Source organism: Sardina pilchardus, chromosome 8 (assembly GCF_963854185.1).
Source record: "Sardina pilchardus chromosome 8, fSarPil1.1, whole genome shotgun sequence".
NCBI classification, from domain to species: Eukaryota; Metazoa; Chordata; class Actinopteri; order Clupeiformes; family Clupeidae; genus Sardina; species Sardina pilchardus.
In genome coordinates this window covers 19,597,451-19,610,786 of record NC_085001.1, presented here as the reverse complement: position 1 = coordinate 19,610,786, position 13,336 = coordinate 19,597,451, and the positions used below count along the sequence as shown (strand labels likewise).

Here is a 13,336-nt window from a genome sequence, read left to right as displayed (position 1 = left end):
CCATCATGTCTGAACACCTCTGAGTCTTATTCCCTTTGGCAGGATGATATGCTTCCCCTTTTAAAGCATACAGGTTACTGCCATCAAGATTTCATTGAAATCAACGTCCACTAACAGTTCACATGGAAAAGGGCAAATGTCCAGAGGATAATCAAATCTGGTGACTGGATTTTAGTGGCTGGATTTAGATTTTAGATTACATTTCTGATTGTAGGCCTGCTTCTCATAAAGGACATTGGCCTACTCAGCTGTAACAGGGATGCATGACTCATCAGGTAGGCTAGGCTATGTGTGGGCCCACTCAGTAGGCCTACTATTCCAATACGTGTTTGCCTTGAGAAGCCTATCTTGTTTGTGGTAGTTTGAGCTGATCTGTGATCCTAACACAAGAAACAAGAAATTATCCTGGGCTGGAGCACATGACATCTGGTAGGCTATATAGACCGCTCATCATCTATCTATATCTTGCATTGTGCATAGGTCTATTTTCAGATAAACCTACACAGGAGAGGTGTTAAATTGTGCTTTAGGTAGGGGATTTCCTACTGTGACCAGTCAAACACCACACCTATTTAACATTACACAACATGACGCAGGATACACAATGCACAGGTGGCTGGTGGCTGGCTGTGGCCGCAAACACACCACAAGTTGTAAGCCTACCCAGGATATGAGACAGCCTTCCTTACAGGCCCTGCCAGAAGCCTGAATGGCCAATCAAAGAACCAAAGCAACAAAAACAAAATCCCCATCAAAGCCACCTTTATGCACAAAAACCAACAGAGCACCATCATGAGCTGGATGAGTTATCAAGCAGGAGCATTCCCGCTTCTGTGTTTTGTTGAATTATAGGCCCGTGACACATCCGGGCAGAAATGATGAAATAATGCCTGGGCATTCATGGGGATTACATGAGGAAATCAGCATCCTTTAGCATGTTGTGAATCCTTCATTGTGATCGTGTGAATCCAGGGGATAGGTCTACTATTTATTGACTCATGTTGAATGACTAAGCTGTTTGATTTTACAATGCTCTTTAATCTGTCGAGTTAAGCCTTGCTGTGAGTCCATTTGCTGGAACACAGCCAAAATATAAATCCTTTCTCAGAAGTGTCTTAATGTGTATATTAAACAAGCCATGTTAGTCCTCCAAAATGTTATACAGTAGTTGTAACAAATGACATAATGTGCCAAAAATACAGCAATACCTCTCCTCCATAAATTATGTGAGGGTCTGTTTTAAAACCAAGTGCATACCCCAGTTCAGCAGTCACAGTCTCAGCTGTTTTGCACTTTATGTAACACTCCAGGATCCTGTGCTGCAGGCATGCAGGAAAGGAGTAAATCTTATGGTCACTGCAATTGCTTTTCCAGTAAATCTAGCTAGAGGCTCAGCCAATGCTGTGAGACCCTATAGGTCACTCCACTCTTTTGCGGCAATTTATGGCCCGCAAAGGACCTGACTTGTGCTGACATGGGTAAAGCCATACAAGCAACTCTGCATACAGAGACTGCCTCTCCTCCTTCCGCCCGCTTTGAAGGTGTCTGCAGATTCTCCTTCATGTGGAAACGGGCTCACGTTCCTCCGGACAACCGGACCCCGGTGCTGTGTCAGGCTCCCGTAATCGGACTGTCCCGTGTAGCAGGGCACGGGCGTGATGCCAGCCGCATGCAGATGCGTGTGCCCGCAGGTGACTCGAAGAGCAAATGAGGAGGTGAATGAGTGAGCGTATGTGTAAGTGAGAGTGACAGACATGTATCAGTGAGCTGGCAGTCGGGGCAGGCCGTGACCAGTCACCCAGTTCTGCTGAATTAGACACGTCAACATAATGTTTATCTTTTTAGAGGTCACAGCCACAATATGATAGTACTGTATGATAGGCTAGTCACTATACGAAGTGATAGTACTGGATGACAGACACTATTAAGAGTGTACCGTCACACCGGTGTGTTAGGAATGTTGGAAAATTAACATTCTAGAGAATATCTCACAGAATTTTAGAACCTTGAATTGTTGCAGAATGGAATCTTGTGTTAGAATGTTTAAAACCCACCCTTTTAAAGGTTAACAGGTGACTCAAGATTACCTGAAGCATATGCACAAAATGTAGAGCATAGCTTTATTCTAAAACCACTACCACGAAAGGGAACTTTGAGCCTTTTTCCTGCTCAGATTGAGGACCAGTTTTGGCTCTGCTGTTGTCATGGCGCACTGGTTCTTTTCGTGTGCTGTGTCATGCTGGGCTAGTGAGGGAGGGGAGGAGTATGGGCTGTTCCATGAAGTGGCAGATTTTGGGTGAGGCCCAACCATAAGCTTCCACAGGACTCCGGGGCTCCAGCTCTGGGTTGTGGGACATCTGCAATGCAGAAGTCTATATATAGCAGTAGGTGAGGGGAGCATGAGAGAGAGAGAGAGAGAGAGAGAGCGAGAGTGAAGGAGAGAGAAAGAGAGCGAGAGAGAGAGAGAGAGAGAGTGTGTGTGTGTGTGTGTGTGTGTGAAAGAGGGGGAGAGGGATTATTATCGAGTATAACATGAGCATGATAGAATATTTCATTGCATGAAATTAATTTCATAATCAAACTAATATGGTGTTATGGGCTGTTAAATCAATCACTATCGAATCTGAAATTAGTAACTAATCCAAAGAAAGCTCCTTGTGAATATTACAGTACGTGGATCTATCTAGGTTGTGTATTTTTTGTTTTGTTTTGTTTTGTTTTGTTTATTTGTGTTTAGGCTGTTATGTCTTTGAGTCTCTTTGCTATCAATTTCATAGAATGGTAACTGCAGAGCACATTAAAAGTTTTTAATTTTCTAATGGTAATTTTGCTCATTTCTTTGTGGCGTTACAGATATAAATGCTCAAGTTGTATTCAGTTTCACTAAGCTAATTTTCATGGAAAGTATTCTTTCACTTTTTAAAATCTTAAATAAATATTTTTGTTATAAGCAGTCCCAATTCTCATAGTTATTAGTTCCCAAAACATCTTTGCCCAGGGTGACTGAGTTCAACAGCAGTTTCTTAAGGACAGGCAAGGAATAAATAAAGCAAGAGGTTGAATAATTTACATCAAATTGTCATCCAAAATGTTTTGTTTGAGAATTGAGTTTTCTTTCCAGAAGAAGCAACATTGAGGGGTGGGTGTGTGGATGGGGACAGGGCAGCGGCAGGGATTGCTCACTCAGGCATAAGTCTTAAAGATTAAAACTGTAAGAGGAGCACGGCAGACCAGACAGATTTATCGAGAAAACAAGCAGAAAATGAGCCGGCGTGAGCCGCTCCCCGCTCCCTGTGACTGTGGCAGGCAGCCACCTCTTTGATTCGTCTGGCCGGATGGGGAGAGATGCCGTCAGCAGGTTTGCCGTTTTGGAGAGGCATGCATAATTGATCAGGCCTATCTCTCACCCAGCTCTAAGATTTGCAGTGATAAAACGATAAATCCTGCCACCATCCGCCCTACCAGCCTCCTTCATCACGCCATGTTGATGGGCCAGCTCAAGGCCGTAATTACATTTCTATTTAAAGCTGAATTATTGTGCCAGCGGACGCCTGACGGCCAAGAACTTTACCGACCTTGCTTTCGCCAGGCACTTTAGGGCATGTTCGACTCTCTGAGAGACCAGAGAATGGGCATGAATTCAAATTTCACCAAAAGAGAAATGGTCCTCTAAAAGTACACTTGTCTGAGGTAGTGCTACTTTGAAACAAATTATTTTGACCCACAAGAGCATTTAAGTGTGTTTTATCTTAAGTGCATATTATTGCAACTAAGCAATGCATTTCAGTATTAACATTAATATGTCATTGTCATAAGTGCAGTTCTACGAGAATCTTTCCTGCAAGGGAAAGTTACTTCAGCTCTGTGGCTCAGTAAGACGTTTGTGTCTGTCACCTTCTGATCTCTTGTCTGTTATAAATGACTGTGCTGTCCTTCCTGATGTGATCTCTCATGGTGGAGAAAATGAGGCCTTGGCCCCTGACAGCTGTGCGAGTTACTATAGGGCAACAGCCATGCATCTCGCCCATCCATCCATCCATCCATCTGGTCATCATGGCCCATGCCCTACAGTCCACAGGTGAGGATACATCATCCTGACTGAGGTAATTTATAATTGAATTGACATTGTTGTTTATTATTGCTATTCTTCTTCTTAATGTACCAACTTTTAAATTGTTTACTGTTAAATTTAACGATTATTGTTGTTGTTTGTATGTCATGTCACTTTGGACAAAAACGTCTGCTAAATACCATAACCACAACCATAACCATAATGCTTCCTGATAATGCAAATAGTGCTTTTCTTACACAAGGATGAGGAGTGTTCAATTTGTTCTCTCTGATGTTTCACTTCATGCATGTTCTGAGAGTGCTTTTTTTCTTATCAGATTATTCTGTTAAAATAGTTATTAGTATGGTTTGAAAATATGTTGCAAATGTATCCAGGTACCCCTAACATGGCACTGTAAAAATAAGTACAAGATACAAAACATTGGTTAATAAATGGCTTTATTTGGCTTTGGAAGGACTTTCACTGTATGACATAGCACATACAGTCACAGTAGAATAGCAGAACGGTCTGTAAAGTGTCAGCACTCCTGAACCACCTCCAAAATGTGACAATGCAAAGTGAAGACTGCTTTTGTTCATGGTTAAGGCATTTACATTTTTTAGACACAACAAGCAAATCTATCCCATCCTCTCCTATTTGTCAAGCTCCGAGAATCAGGCCATGCAACTACTTGCTCTTGATTCATTCACCTATCAGTGAGAGTCAGGGGGAGTGAAATGTGAACAAGGAAGCTCTCTCCACTGTGTTTCCCAATCCAATTCCCTTTTCCAAAACGTTATCTCTCTCTCTCTCAGATTCCCTGCTGAGAACATAAGAATAACTCAGAGAAAAGTTTAATTTGCTACAGGATCCTATAGGAATTTGGCCAAAATCTGTAGACAAATGAGCTGTCCTCAATGGCTATTTTTACTCATCCCATAACAGTTTTTTCTCTCTTTTTTTTCTTTCTTACACAGCCACACATTTGCACATACTGCTACCATCTCACTGAAAAAATAAAACACATCTTTATATTTCTTACATTTCTGTAGTGTTACTCTGTCACTCATTCATCTCCAAATGCCTCATCTCCACATCCACATTGGCCTTACGAATTTGGGCCTGAACCACAGAGTGGTAAAGGGGATGGTAATGGTTTTGAATAGCCCTTAACTGTGGTGAAGAACGATAAGACGGTGACCCCACAGCGTCACCTCTCGCCTGGCTGTCACCAGCAGAGAGGATGGAGTGCTGTCACCGTCGCCACCACCTGCCACACCGTGAAAGCCACCAGCCGTCGCCCTGTCTGAGACAGACTACCACACAAACACACACAGACAGAAAGACAGACACATGCACACACACACATTCACATATACTCAGGCTAGCCGGGCTGGGGCTCAGTGATGGGGGGTGCCGTTCGGCTGGTCTACCATAGGGCGGAGAGTAAAACCATTTCAACCACTGATCTGGGACCAGGGGACAACAGAAAGAGAGAGGGAAGAAAAGAAGAGCAAGGCCGACACTGAAAAACTGCTCAGTGACAAATGAATCAATCAAGAGGAAGTCATTTTCAAACAGAAAAGGTATAGGACAATATATAGCAGCAAACATTTTTTACATTTTCTAATCTTGGTTTTTTTTTTTTCATTCCACAGGAGCATTGTTTGCGAAAATACACCAGCCTCCAAATGCTAAGTCTGTGCCCTCCAAATAAACAATATATATCTATTTAATTTGCTTAATTTCGTTTGAAATTCCAAGTTGCCACTTTTGCCGTGCTGTGACCATCGCAGGGAGAGAAATGGATTAATATGGAATGGACCCAATAAAATCATTGCTGCATGTTTGCTGTGCATCAGAAAAAGAGAGAACTATGAAAAAAAAAAAACCCTGGAACTATGAGACTTGTACTGTCCTTCTCATACGGCAGATAAATAAATAATCTCACAAACACAAAGGTGTGGTAACAAGCCGTGTGGACAGAGGTGATAGGGGGTTTCATCTGAATTATGATTATTCCACCAACAACGGGAAGATTTGCATCTCTGTTGGGTTCTTCACTTTAACATTCACTATACGAGCATTATCAAGCGCTTTTCTGATGACACTGCATGCTTACATGATCTCCTATTATTTTGTTGCTGAAAGTCAGATAGCACCTAAAGGTTGGAACCATTAAATTCGGTCCTCTTGCACCAGATCTCTGCACGTATGGTCAGCCGGTAGGCTACCAAATGAAAAACCCCACAACCACCATCAAGTGTTGTTTGATCCACACTGCTATATTGACAATAATGGCACATTGTAAATGGGTATATCTGGGCACACTGGTGCCTAAATACCTCCTCATTCGTTAGTGATCTGTTTAAGGCATTCTGTTCCTAGCCATTTGAACATTCAAAAGGTCTCTTTGTGGTCCCTAGACTATATCATCTGTGTGCTACATCGACAAGACATCATCACTTTCCATGCCTGCTCGAGAAGCTTGCTGTAGTTTCCTCTCTTGTACCACAAAGGAGATAAAGAAACGCTCCTTTCTAAGACTTACTAGTTTTCAGCTTGTGTTTACAAGGCCATCTCCATTCGAAAAGCAAAAACCAGAAACGTGAGACAAAAGGCTGTTTTTGTGTTTGTGAGTGTGCTCTGTATGCATGCATGTCTGTGTGTGTGTGTGTGTGTGTGTGTGCGTGTGTGTGTGTGTGTGTGTGTGTGTGTGTGTGTGTGTGTGTGTGTGTGTGTGAGTGTGTGTGTCCATGTGACAGAGATTTTCTCATGAGCTTGGTCAGAGAGTGCACCATATGATCCGGATGAGTGTGTGACCGAGTGAGTGTGCGCGTGAGCGTATGAGTGAACGAGTGCGATGGTGGAGAGGGACAGGGTGTCATGTCACGAGGAGCAGCTCTACTTGCTGCTCTTGCTGGCTGGTCCTCCCTTCTTCTTCTCTTTCTCCTTCTCCTTCTGCTTCTCTTTCTCATCCTCCTGCTCATCCTCTCCCTCTTCATCATCATCATCATCACCTCCCTCCTCATCCTCTCCCTCTTCCTGATCGTCTCCCTCCTCTCCCTCATCTCCCTCTCCCTCATCCTCTCCCTCTCCCTCTCCCTCCTCTTCCTCCTCCTCCTCCTTGTCCTCTGCCTCCTCTTCCTCGTCCTCGGGCTTGGCGCCACGCCTCCTGTAGGGGGCAGAAGAGCTCAGGGCGTAGCTACGAGAGGTGTAGGACATGCCAGAGTAGCCGGACTGCATCATTGCCCCACCCACGGAGCTCAGGCGGAACTCCTCACCCTCCAGGAGCTTCCTACATTCCGAGAGAGGGAGGACAGATAGACAGATACAGAGACAGAGAGAAAGAGAGAGAGATAGGGAGAAAGAGAGTTAGAGAGACAGATGGAGAGAGATGGAGAGTCCAGATCTCCACTTCATACGGCACTGTGAGATGATGAATGGGGGAGATACTGTATGACTGACCTGTAGGCAGCGATCTCGATGTCCAGGGCCATCTTGACATTGAGCAGGTCCTGGTACTCACGCAGGTGGCGGGACATCTCCCCCTTGGTGCTGCGCAGGGCTGACTCCAGCTGCTGGATGGTCTCCTGGGATGGGCCACACACACCAACGAGTTAACAAATGATTAATGAAGCCACTATCAAAGAGACACATTATTCTCTATCTCAATTGATTTCAATTTTATTTGTTCTATACTGTCGTATCACTTAGATCGAATAAGTATAGTGCATTTATCTGTGTCGTTTTGTCTTTCCTTTGCCTTGGGAATGTAGGTTTTTTCTGTGTGCATCTCAACTCTCTCTGCATGCCTGTGTACTGTAATAGACCACGTCCTTCTCACCTGCATCTCTCCGATCTCGTTGCCATGGCGGTTCTCCATGTCGGCCATCTGCCTCTCCAGGGCCTCGTTGTGTCCACGGAGGGCCTCGATCTCCAGGGTGCGGGCCTGCACCTGCCTGCGGTACTCACTCAGCTCGTCCTTGGTGTGCTTCATGGCATCGCTGTTGCGGGCAGCCGCCTCGCTCACGCTGGCGATCTTGGAGTGGTACCACTCCTCGGCCTGGTTCTGGTTCTTGGCCGACAGATGCTCATACTGGGCACGGATGTCCTTCAGAGCCACGGCCAGGTCTGGTTTGCTCATGTCCATCTCAACAGACACCTAGGTGAAGGAAGGGCATGCAGACACCAACATGTAAAGAGTTCGATAACAGAAAAATAACTGAGGAGAAGAGGGTCACTTGAAGTCATTTCAAATTTGCCTAGAAACTTGCAAAGACATTTTGCCCAGTAACACGGGTGAGGAGGAAAAGCAGATCCCCTCAGTGAGAGTGCACAGTCTAAATAAGGCTTGAATGATTGGAGCTGATGTATTGACCGCTGAGTAAAGCATCTCACACCAAGTGAGTGAAGATGTCAATACCCTAGAGTGCATTTTTTTCCCTGCGAGACCGGAATTCCTTTGCACAAAGCGTTTTCCCTCTTCACAGATAATTTAAAAGGGAAAACGCTGCTGTTCATGACGCTCCTGAATATTTGACCCAGCCATATCGATAGCTATGTTTACTGCTGGTGTTGCGGTGCGTAAAAAAACTTTCCTTGACTGTTTCCCTTATCGACATAATGCTATTTAAGTGATGCTATTTAAGGTTTATCATATATGGCTTAATTACCGATGTTATAGCCGACCACATCTAGGGAAAGCCACACCTCAAATTATGCGTTACAATCAAACACCACAGCTGATGCCTCTCTCTCTCTCCATCCTCTGTATCTAGTGCATTGCCATCACACTTTTGTGGGAAAAATACATAATTGTCCCTTGATGTTTACGAATCCGACTGATATTCCTCTCTGGATCATGTTTTCGTCTGAGTGTGACTGTTGTTGCTAAGATATTTAGTGTGAAGGACAACGGGACATCTCAGGATGGTGCACTGCAGACAACTTCCCGGGGTGCTGCTATGCGCACTTGGGAAACTGCAGTGCTGTAAATTACCAAAAAGCCGCGTCACGACTAACGTGAGATCTATAAAATACTGAAATGCAATCAAGGCACGCCATTTAGCTTATTTCAGTAACACGAATTGTTAACCATTTCACTCGTATTGGTTGATATACTGCTTTTTTGAATTAAACATTGTGCGTCAGACTTTACATTAGTTTAACGTGTTTTGTAATTTGAACACCCCCTTAGCCTACATATTTTAGGGCAGCTGTATAATGTATTTCTGTAGTATAAATGTAAAACAACATCATAGTATTACACATTTTTCTTTTCAATCGCTTAAGAAGCTCTGAAGTTCTAGAAAATATGCATGACTTTCCCCTACTTAATTAGGTAGCCTATGATACAATGATGGAAAGATGCGTGACTTAAAGTTGCGCACCTGTGTAGCCTGCAGAGACGTCTGCAACTCTTGCAGCTCCTCCTCGTGGACTTTCCTGAGGAAAGCGATCTCGTCCAGCAGGGACTCAACTTTCTTCTCCAGTTCCAAGCGGGACAGAGTGGCGTCGTCCACGTCCTTGCGGTAGGTTTTCAGGGTGTTCTCGGCTTCTTCCCGGAGCTTCGTCTCCTCGTCCAATTTCTCCCTCACCCGGTCCAACGCTTCGTTCATCTGCACGCAGTCGAGGTGCATTTGGCTCTTCTCGTGGGTCAGCTCTTCCACTCTTGCCCGGAGTTCGCGGATCTCCTGCTCGTACAGGTCATGGAGACGGGATGGTTCGTTGTGGCGCTGGCGGAGAAGGGCCACCTCAGCCTCCAGGACCTTATTCTGCTGCTCAAGATTATGGACTTTCTCGATGAATGACACGAAGCGGTCGTTCAGACCTTGCAGCTGCTCTTTCTCGTTGGTGCGGATGATTTTCAGCTCGTTGGTGACGGCTGTGGACTGCGTCAGATCCACGGACTCCGGCAGTGAGGCATAACCGCTGCGGCCGGAGCCGAGTTTGTTGCGGTAGCTGGAGGACAGCATGGATGGAGAGCCATAGTTGCGGTGAGAGCTAGAGCGGTACCCAGAGGACAAGCGAGAGGGGCTGCTGCCGACAGAGATGCGACCGGATTGGCGAGGAGCATCTCCAAATATCTTCCGATAGGAACTGCTGGAGTAGTCGGAAAAACTCATGGTGAGGGTGGATCAAATGCTGGTCTTCACGTTCCTTATCTCCAGTACCAGATCAAAGCTAGAGAGAGAAAGAGGGACAGAGAGGTAGAGAAAGAGGTAGAATGAGAGAAGTGAGATGCAAGTGCCGTTCAGTCAGCCGCTTATATATAGGCCTGAAAGTTGAGCATCATCTGACGCAGACGCAGCAAGAGAGAGGGGAAAACCTGCAAGCTCCTGCAAAAAGCCAAGCTCCCCTGGGAGGGCAAAATCACTCATGCTGATCTTGTCCTGCCTTTTAGTTCTGGCAACTCATCCTTTTCTGTGAAAGACATGTTTTTCGGGTGGTCCACACTAAATGGACATTTATTTCTGAAAGGATTCACTGTGAGAAATAGAATGCGGCATAAAACTACTAGAAGTTTATTATAAGAAAAAAAACGTGTTCATCAGCTGTATTATTCCAGCGTTGACTGCTGAATTTGAATATTTTTCATTTCACTTTTAGGCCTTATGTCATTTTTTAGGCTTGCACATCAGCATTGTGTAGTGGATATGTTGTATGATTATTAGAGTTTTGTGTTTTGTCCTCTCTTGGTTATTTAAGCTGCAACAGCACATTAGATGCGAGGTGATCGACCCATGTGCGCCAACAGAAAGGCGTGTCAGACTATCTGTATGTGTGTGTGACACTGGTATAATGCAGGTGCTGCCACCCCGCACGCACTATTCCGCATTGACTGAATTAGAAATGAGACACCATGGGCTTGGCTATATTACCCAAAAAGATGCAATGCATGGCCTTAAAACCAATGTGTCTCATGGACTTTTGGATTTCTTTAGCATCAACAGTTAAAGGGCCTTCACGTGTGAACTGTCATGTTTTTACGCTATGCGCATTGGGTATCTTGATAAAGTGCTATACATGCAAGATTATGTAGTTGTTGCCACACACACACACACACACACACACACACACACACACACACACACACACACACAGAGAGAGAGAGAGAGAGAGAGAGAGAGAGAGAGAGAGTTTTCTCTGTCAGTCTTTGTTCTGCCAGTCTTCCAATCCTTTCAGTCCATTTCAGACCAATATGGTCAGAATGTTGTTCAAATAAGCATTTGTAAATTGCTGCACTTGCAACTCTGATTTTGCCAACCAACACCAAGATTGAGCATCACATCAGCGCGGAGCTCAGGAGCACAGTCTACCCCATGCATGCAGCACAGCATATCACAGCACGGCAACACGCCCTGGGAGAGAGCCAGAGCGTAGAGCCACGCCCTGTTCAAGGGCAGCACATCACACCACTGGCCCCTCCAGGGAATGCAGGTTTCCAAGCGTTCAATCAGCAACCCCTTATCCGCTCTTGTAGGCCGCGCAGTGTGTGCAGTCCATAGCCGCAGTCCAGACATCCCCACCACTGCAATGTCCCAGTGACCAATGATGCTCCTGATTCTGCTTAGTCAGTTCGCATGTTGCACGGGAAAGCCAGATGCTGCCAGAGGAGTTTTCGGTGCAGACTACATAAAAAAATTCATGAAAGACCTCAGCTGCATCTGAGGAGTTGGATATGGCACCATAACCACGGTAAATGTACAAGAGATATGGTCAGAAATTAAGTGAGCATGTAGCCTATTATGGATGCAATGAGAGGGCGCCAACACAAATTACCTGTGTAGATGAGATGAATTATTGATTGAAGTTATTCAGAAATAAACCACAGTTATAAGTTGTATACCGATCTTCTATTCTAAAAAACTGCTGTTTTATTATTACAGTTTTAGTATTTTATTGCAGAAAATGGTGACTTAGCAAGGATATGAGCCTAGTTTTCCCTTAAAAAGTGTGCACGTTGTTCTTCATTAACAAATAATAATTAATGCCGGATATTCAGTGATAATTTCTTTAAAAAAACAAATGACAAATATTTGATAGCCGACTTGCAGTAAATGCAATAGCTGCTATGCAGAATGTGTGGATCAGCAGGGGTTAATTCGTTGATCTTTTCCCTTTTCATTCAACTTTCTTCATTCCATTCATTTCTCAGAGACGCCACAAGGTGGCAGGTAACGACAAGCAACATCTTCAGTCTGGAGATGCGCGCTGTGTACGCGCAGTTCCTAGGTTGTCCAGCAGAGCCGTAGGTGGTGGCGGAGGTGTTTTTAACACAACACGTCAGGAGACTACCATTTGTCATGTCGCGGGATTTCAGAGCTGCTAGACTGGAACCGGACCAGTGGACTGTGGAGAGAGCAGAGGCCTCTCAGGATGACAGTTTAAAATAATACCACTGCCACAGCCAGCATGGTCTGTTCAGAGAGCTCATCGAGGTGTGGCTTAGGCTACATTGTAAGTCATAGATGTTCAATCAGGGGAGCTGGAGTTGTGCACTGTCTACATTCCCAAATCGGGAATGTCTACATTCCCAAATTTTTAGTGGTTCTCTGGATGGAAACCCTTATATTTCCATTATCTGTCAATCTATTATCTGCCAGTTAGTGTCACAATGAACCAGATGTTGGATATTTCCCCAACCCATCCCCAATCCTTTATTTGTTAGCCTATCTTGAACTGGAACCCTCTCTGAAATTGGGCAGCCAGGAAACCCAGCCTATAAATCATAAGCTTCTCTCTGCCTGTGCTCTCAACTCAATCCTCCCCAAGCATGCCGCTCCAGCGCATTGTCCTAAATATGGCAACGTGACCAGGCGATTCATATTCATCTTCAGAGGAGCTTTTGCTCTCCTCCCCTCGCTCCCTGGAGATCCTCGGGGAAGAGTCGGTCTGTTGGCTCCATCTGTCAGTAGGCCCTGTGGCTTTGCTGCACTCCTCTATGTGGCGTACGGCTCGTTAGCAGCTGAGGAGGATTAGCAGTGTTACATCCACACTCTGTGCTGTTTGCTGTCACTAGGTTCATTATATTCCACTTGTGCTATGGCTGCGTAACAGTATTGCTATGCAGAGTGAATGTTAAATATATCACTGAACCGTGCGGCCTGTATGATTTTGTAGTGTGTGTGTGTGGGTGTTTGTCCACAACTGAGGGTTGGTGACTGTCTTATGGGCTGTGTTTGTGGTGGATTGGTGAGACTGTCAGACCACTATGAAAGTGATCAAAGTAGAGATCCACTTATTACATTATTAGATAAGGTTATGCAAGAAACATCAAAA

At 44.9% G+C, this 13,336-nt stretch overlaps 1 protein-coding gene across 1 annotated transcript; it reads right to left on the bottom strand.

Moving 5' to 3' along the window:
* Positions 1 to 4,492: 4,492 nt before the first annotated feature.
* neff1 (neuronal intermediate filament family member 1) lies at positions 4,493 to 10,276 on the bottom strand. Its single transcript, XM_062543127.1, has 4 exons — positions 9,445 to 10,276; positions 7,899 to 8,216; positions 7,520 to 7,644; positions 4,493 to 7,349 (listed from the first exon to the last, which is right to left on the bottom strand). Exons 1-4 carry the CDS (start codon positions 10,177 to 10,179, stop codon positions 6,956 to 6,958), a joined length of 1,572 nt encoding a protein of 523 aa, XP_062399111.1. The 5' UTR covers positions 10,180 to 10,276; the 3' UTR covers positions 4,493 to 6,955.
* Between the last annotated feature and the right edge of the window lie 3,060 nt (positions 10,277 to 13,336).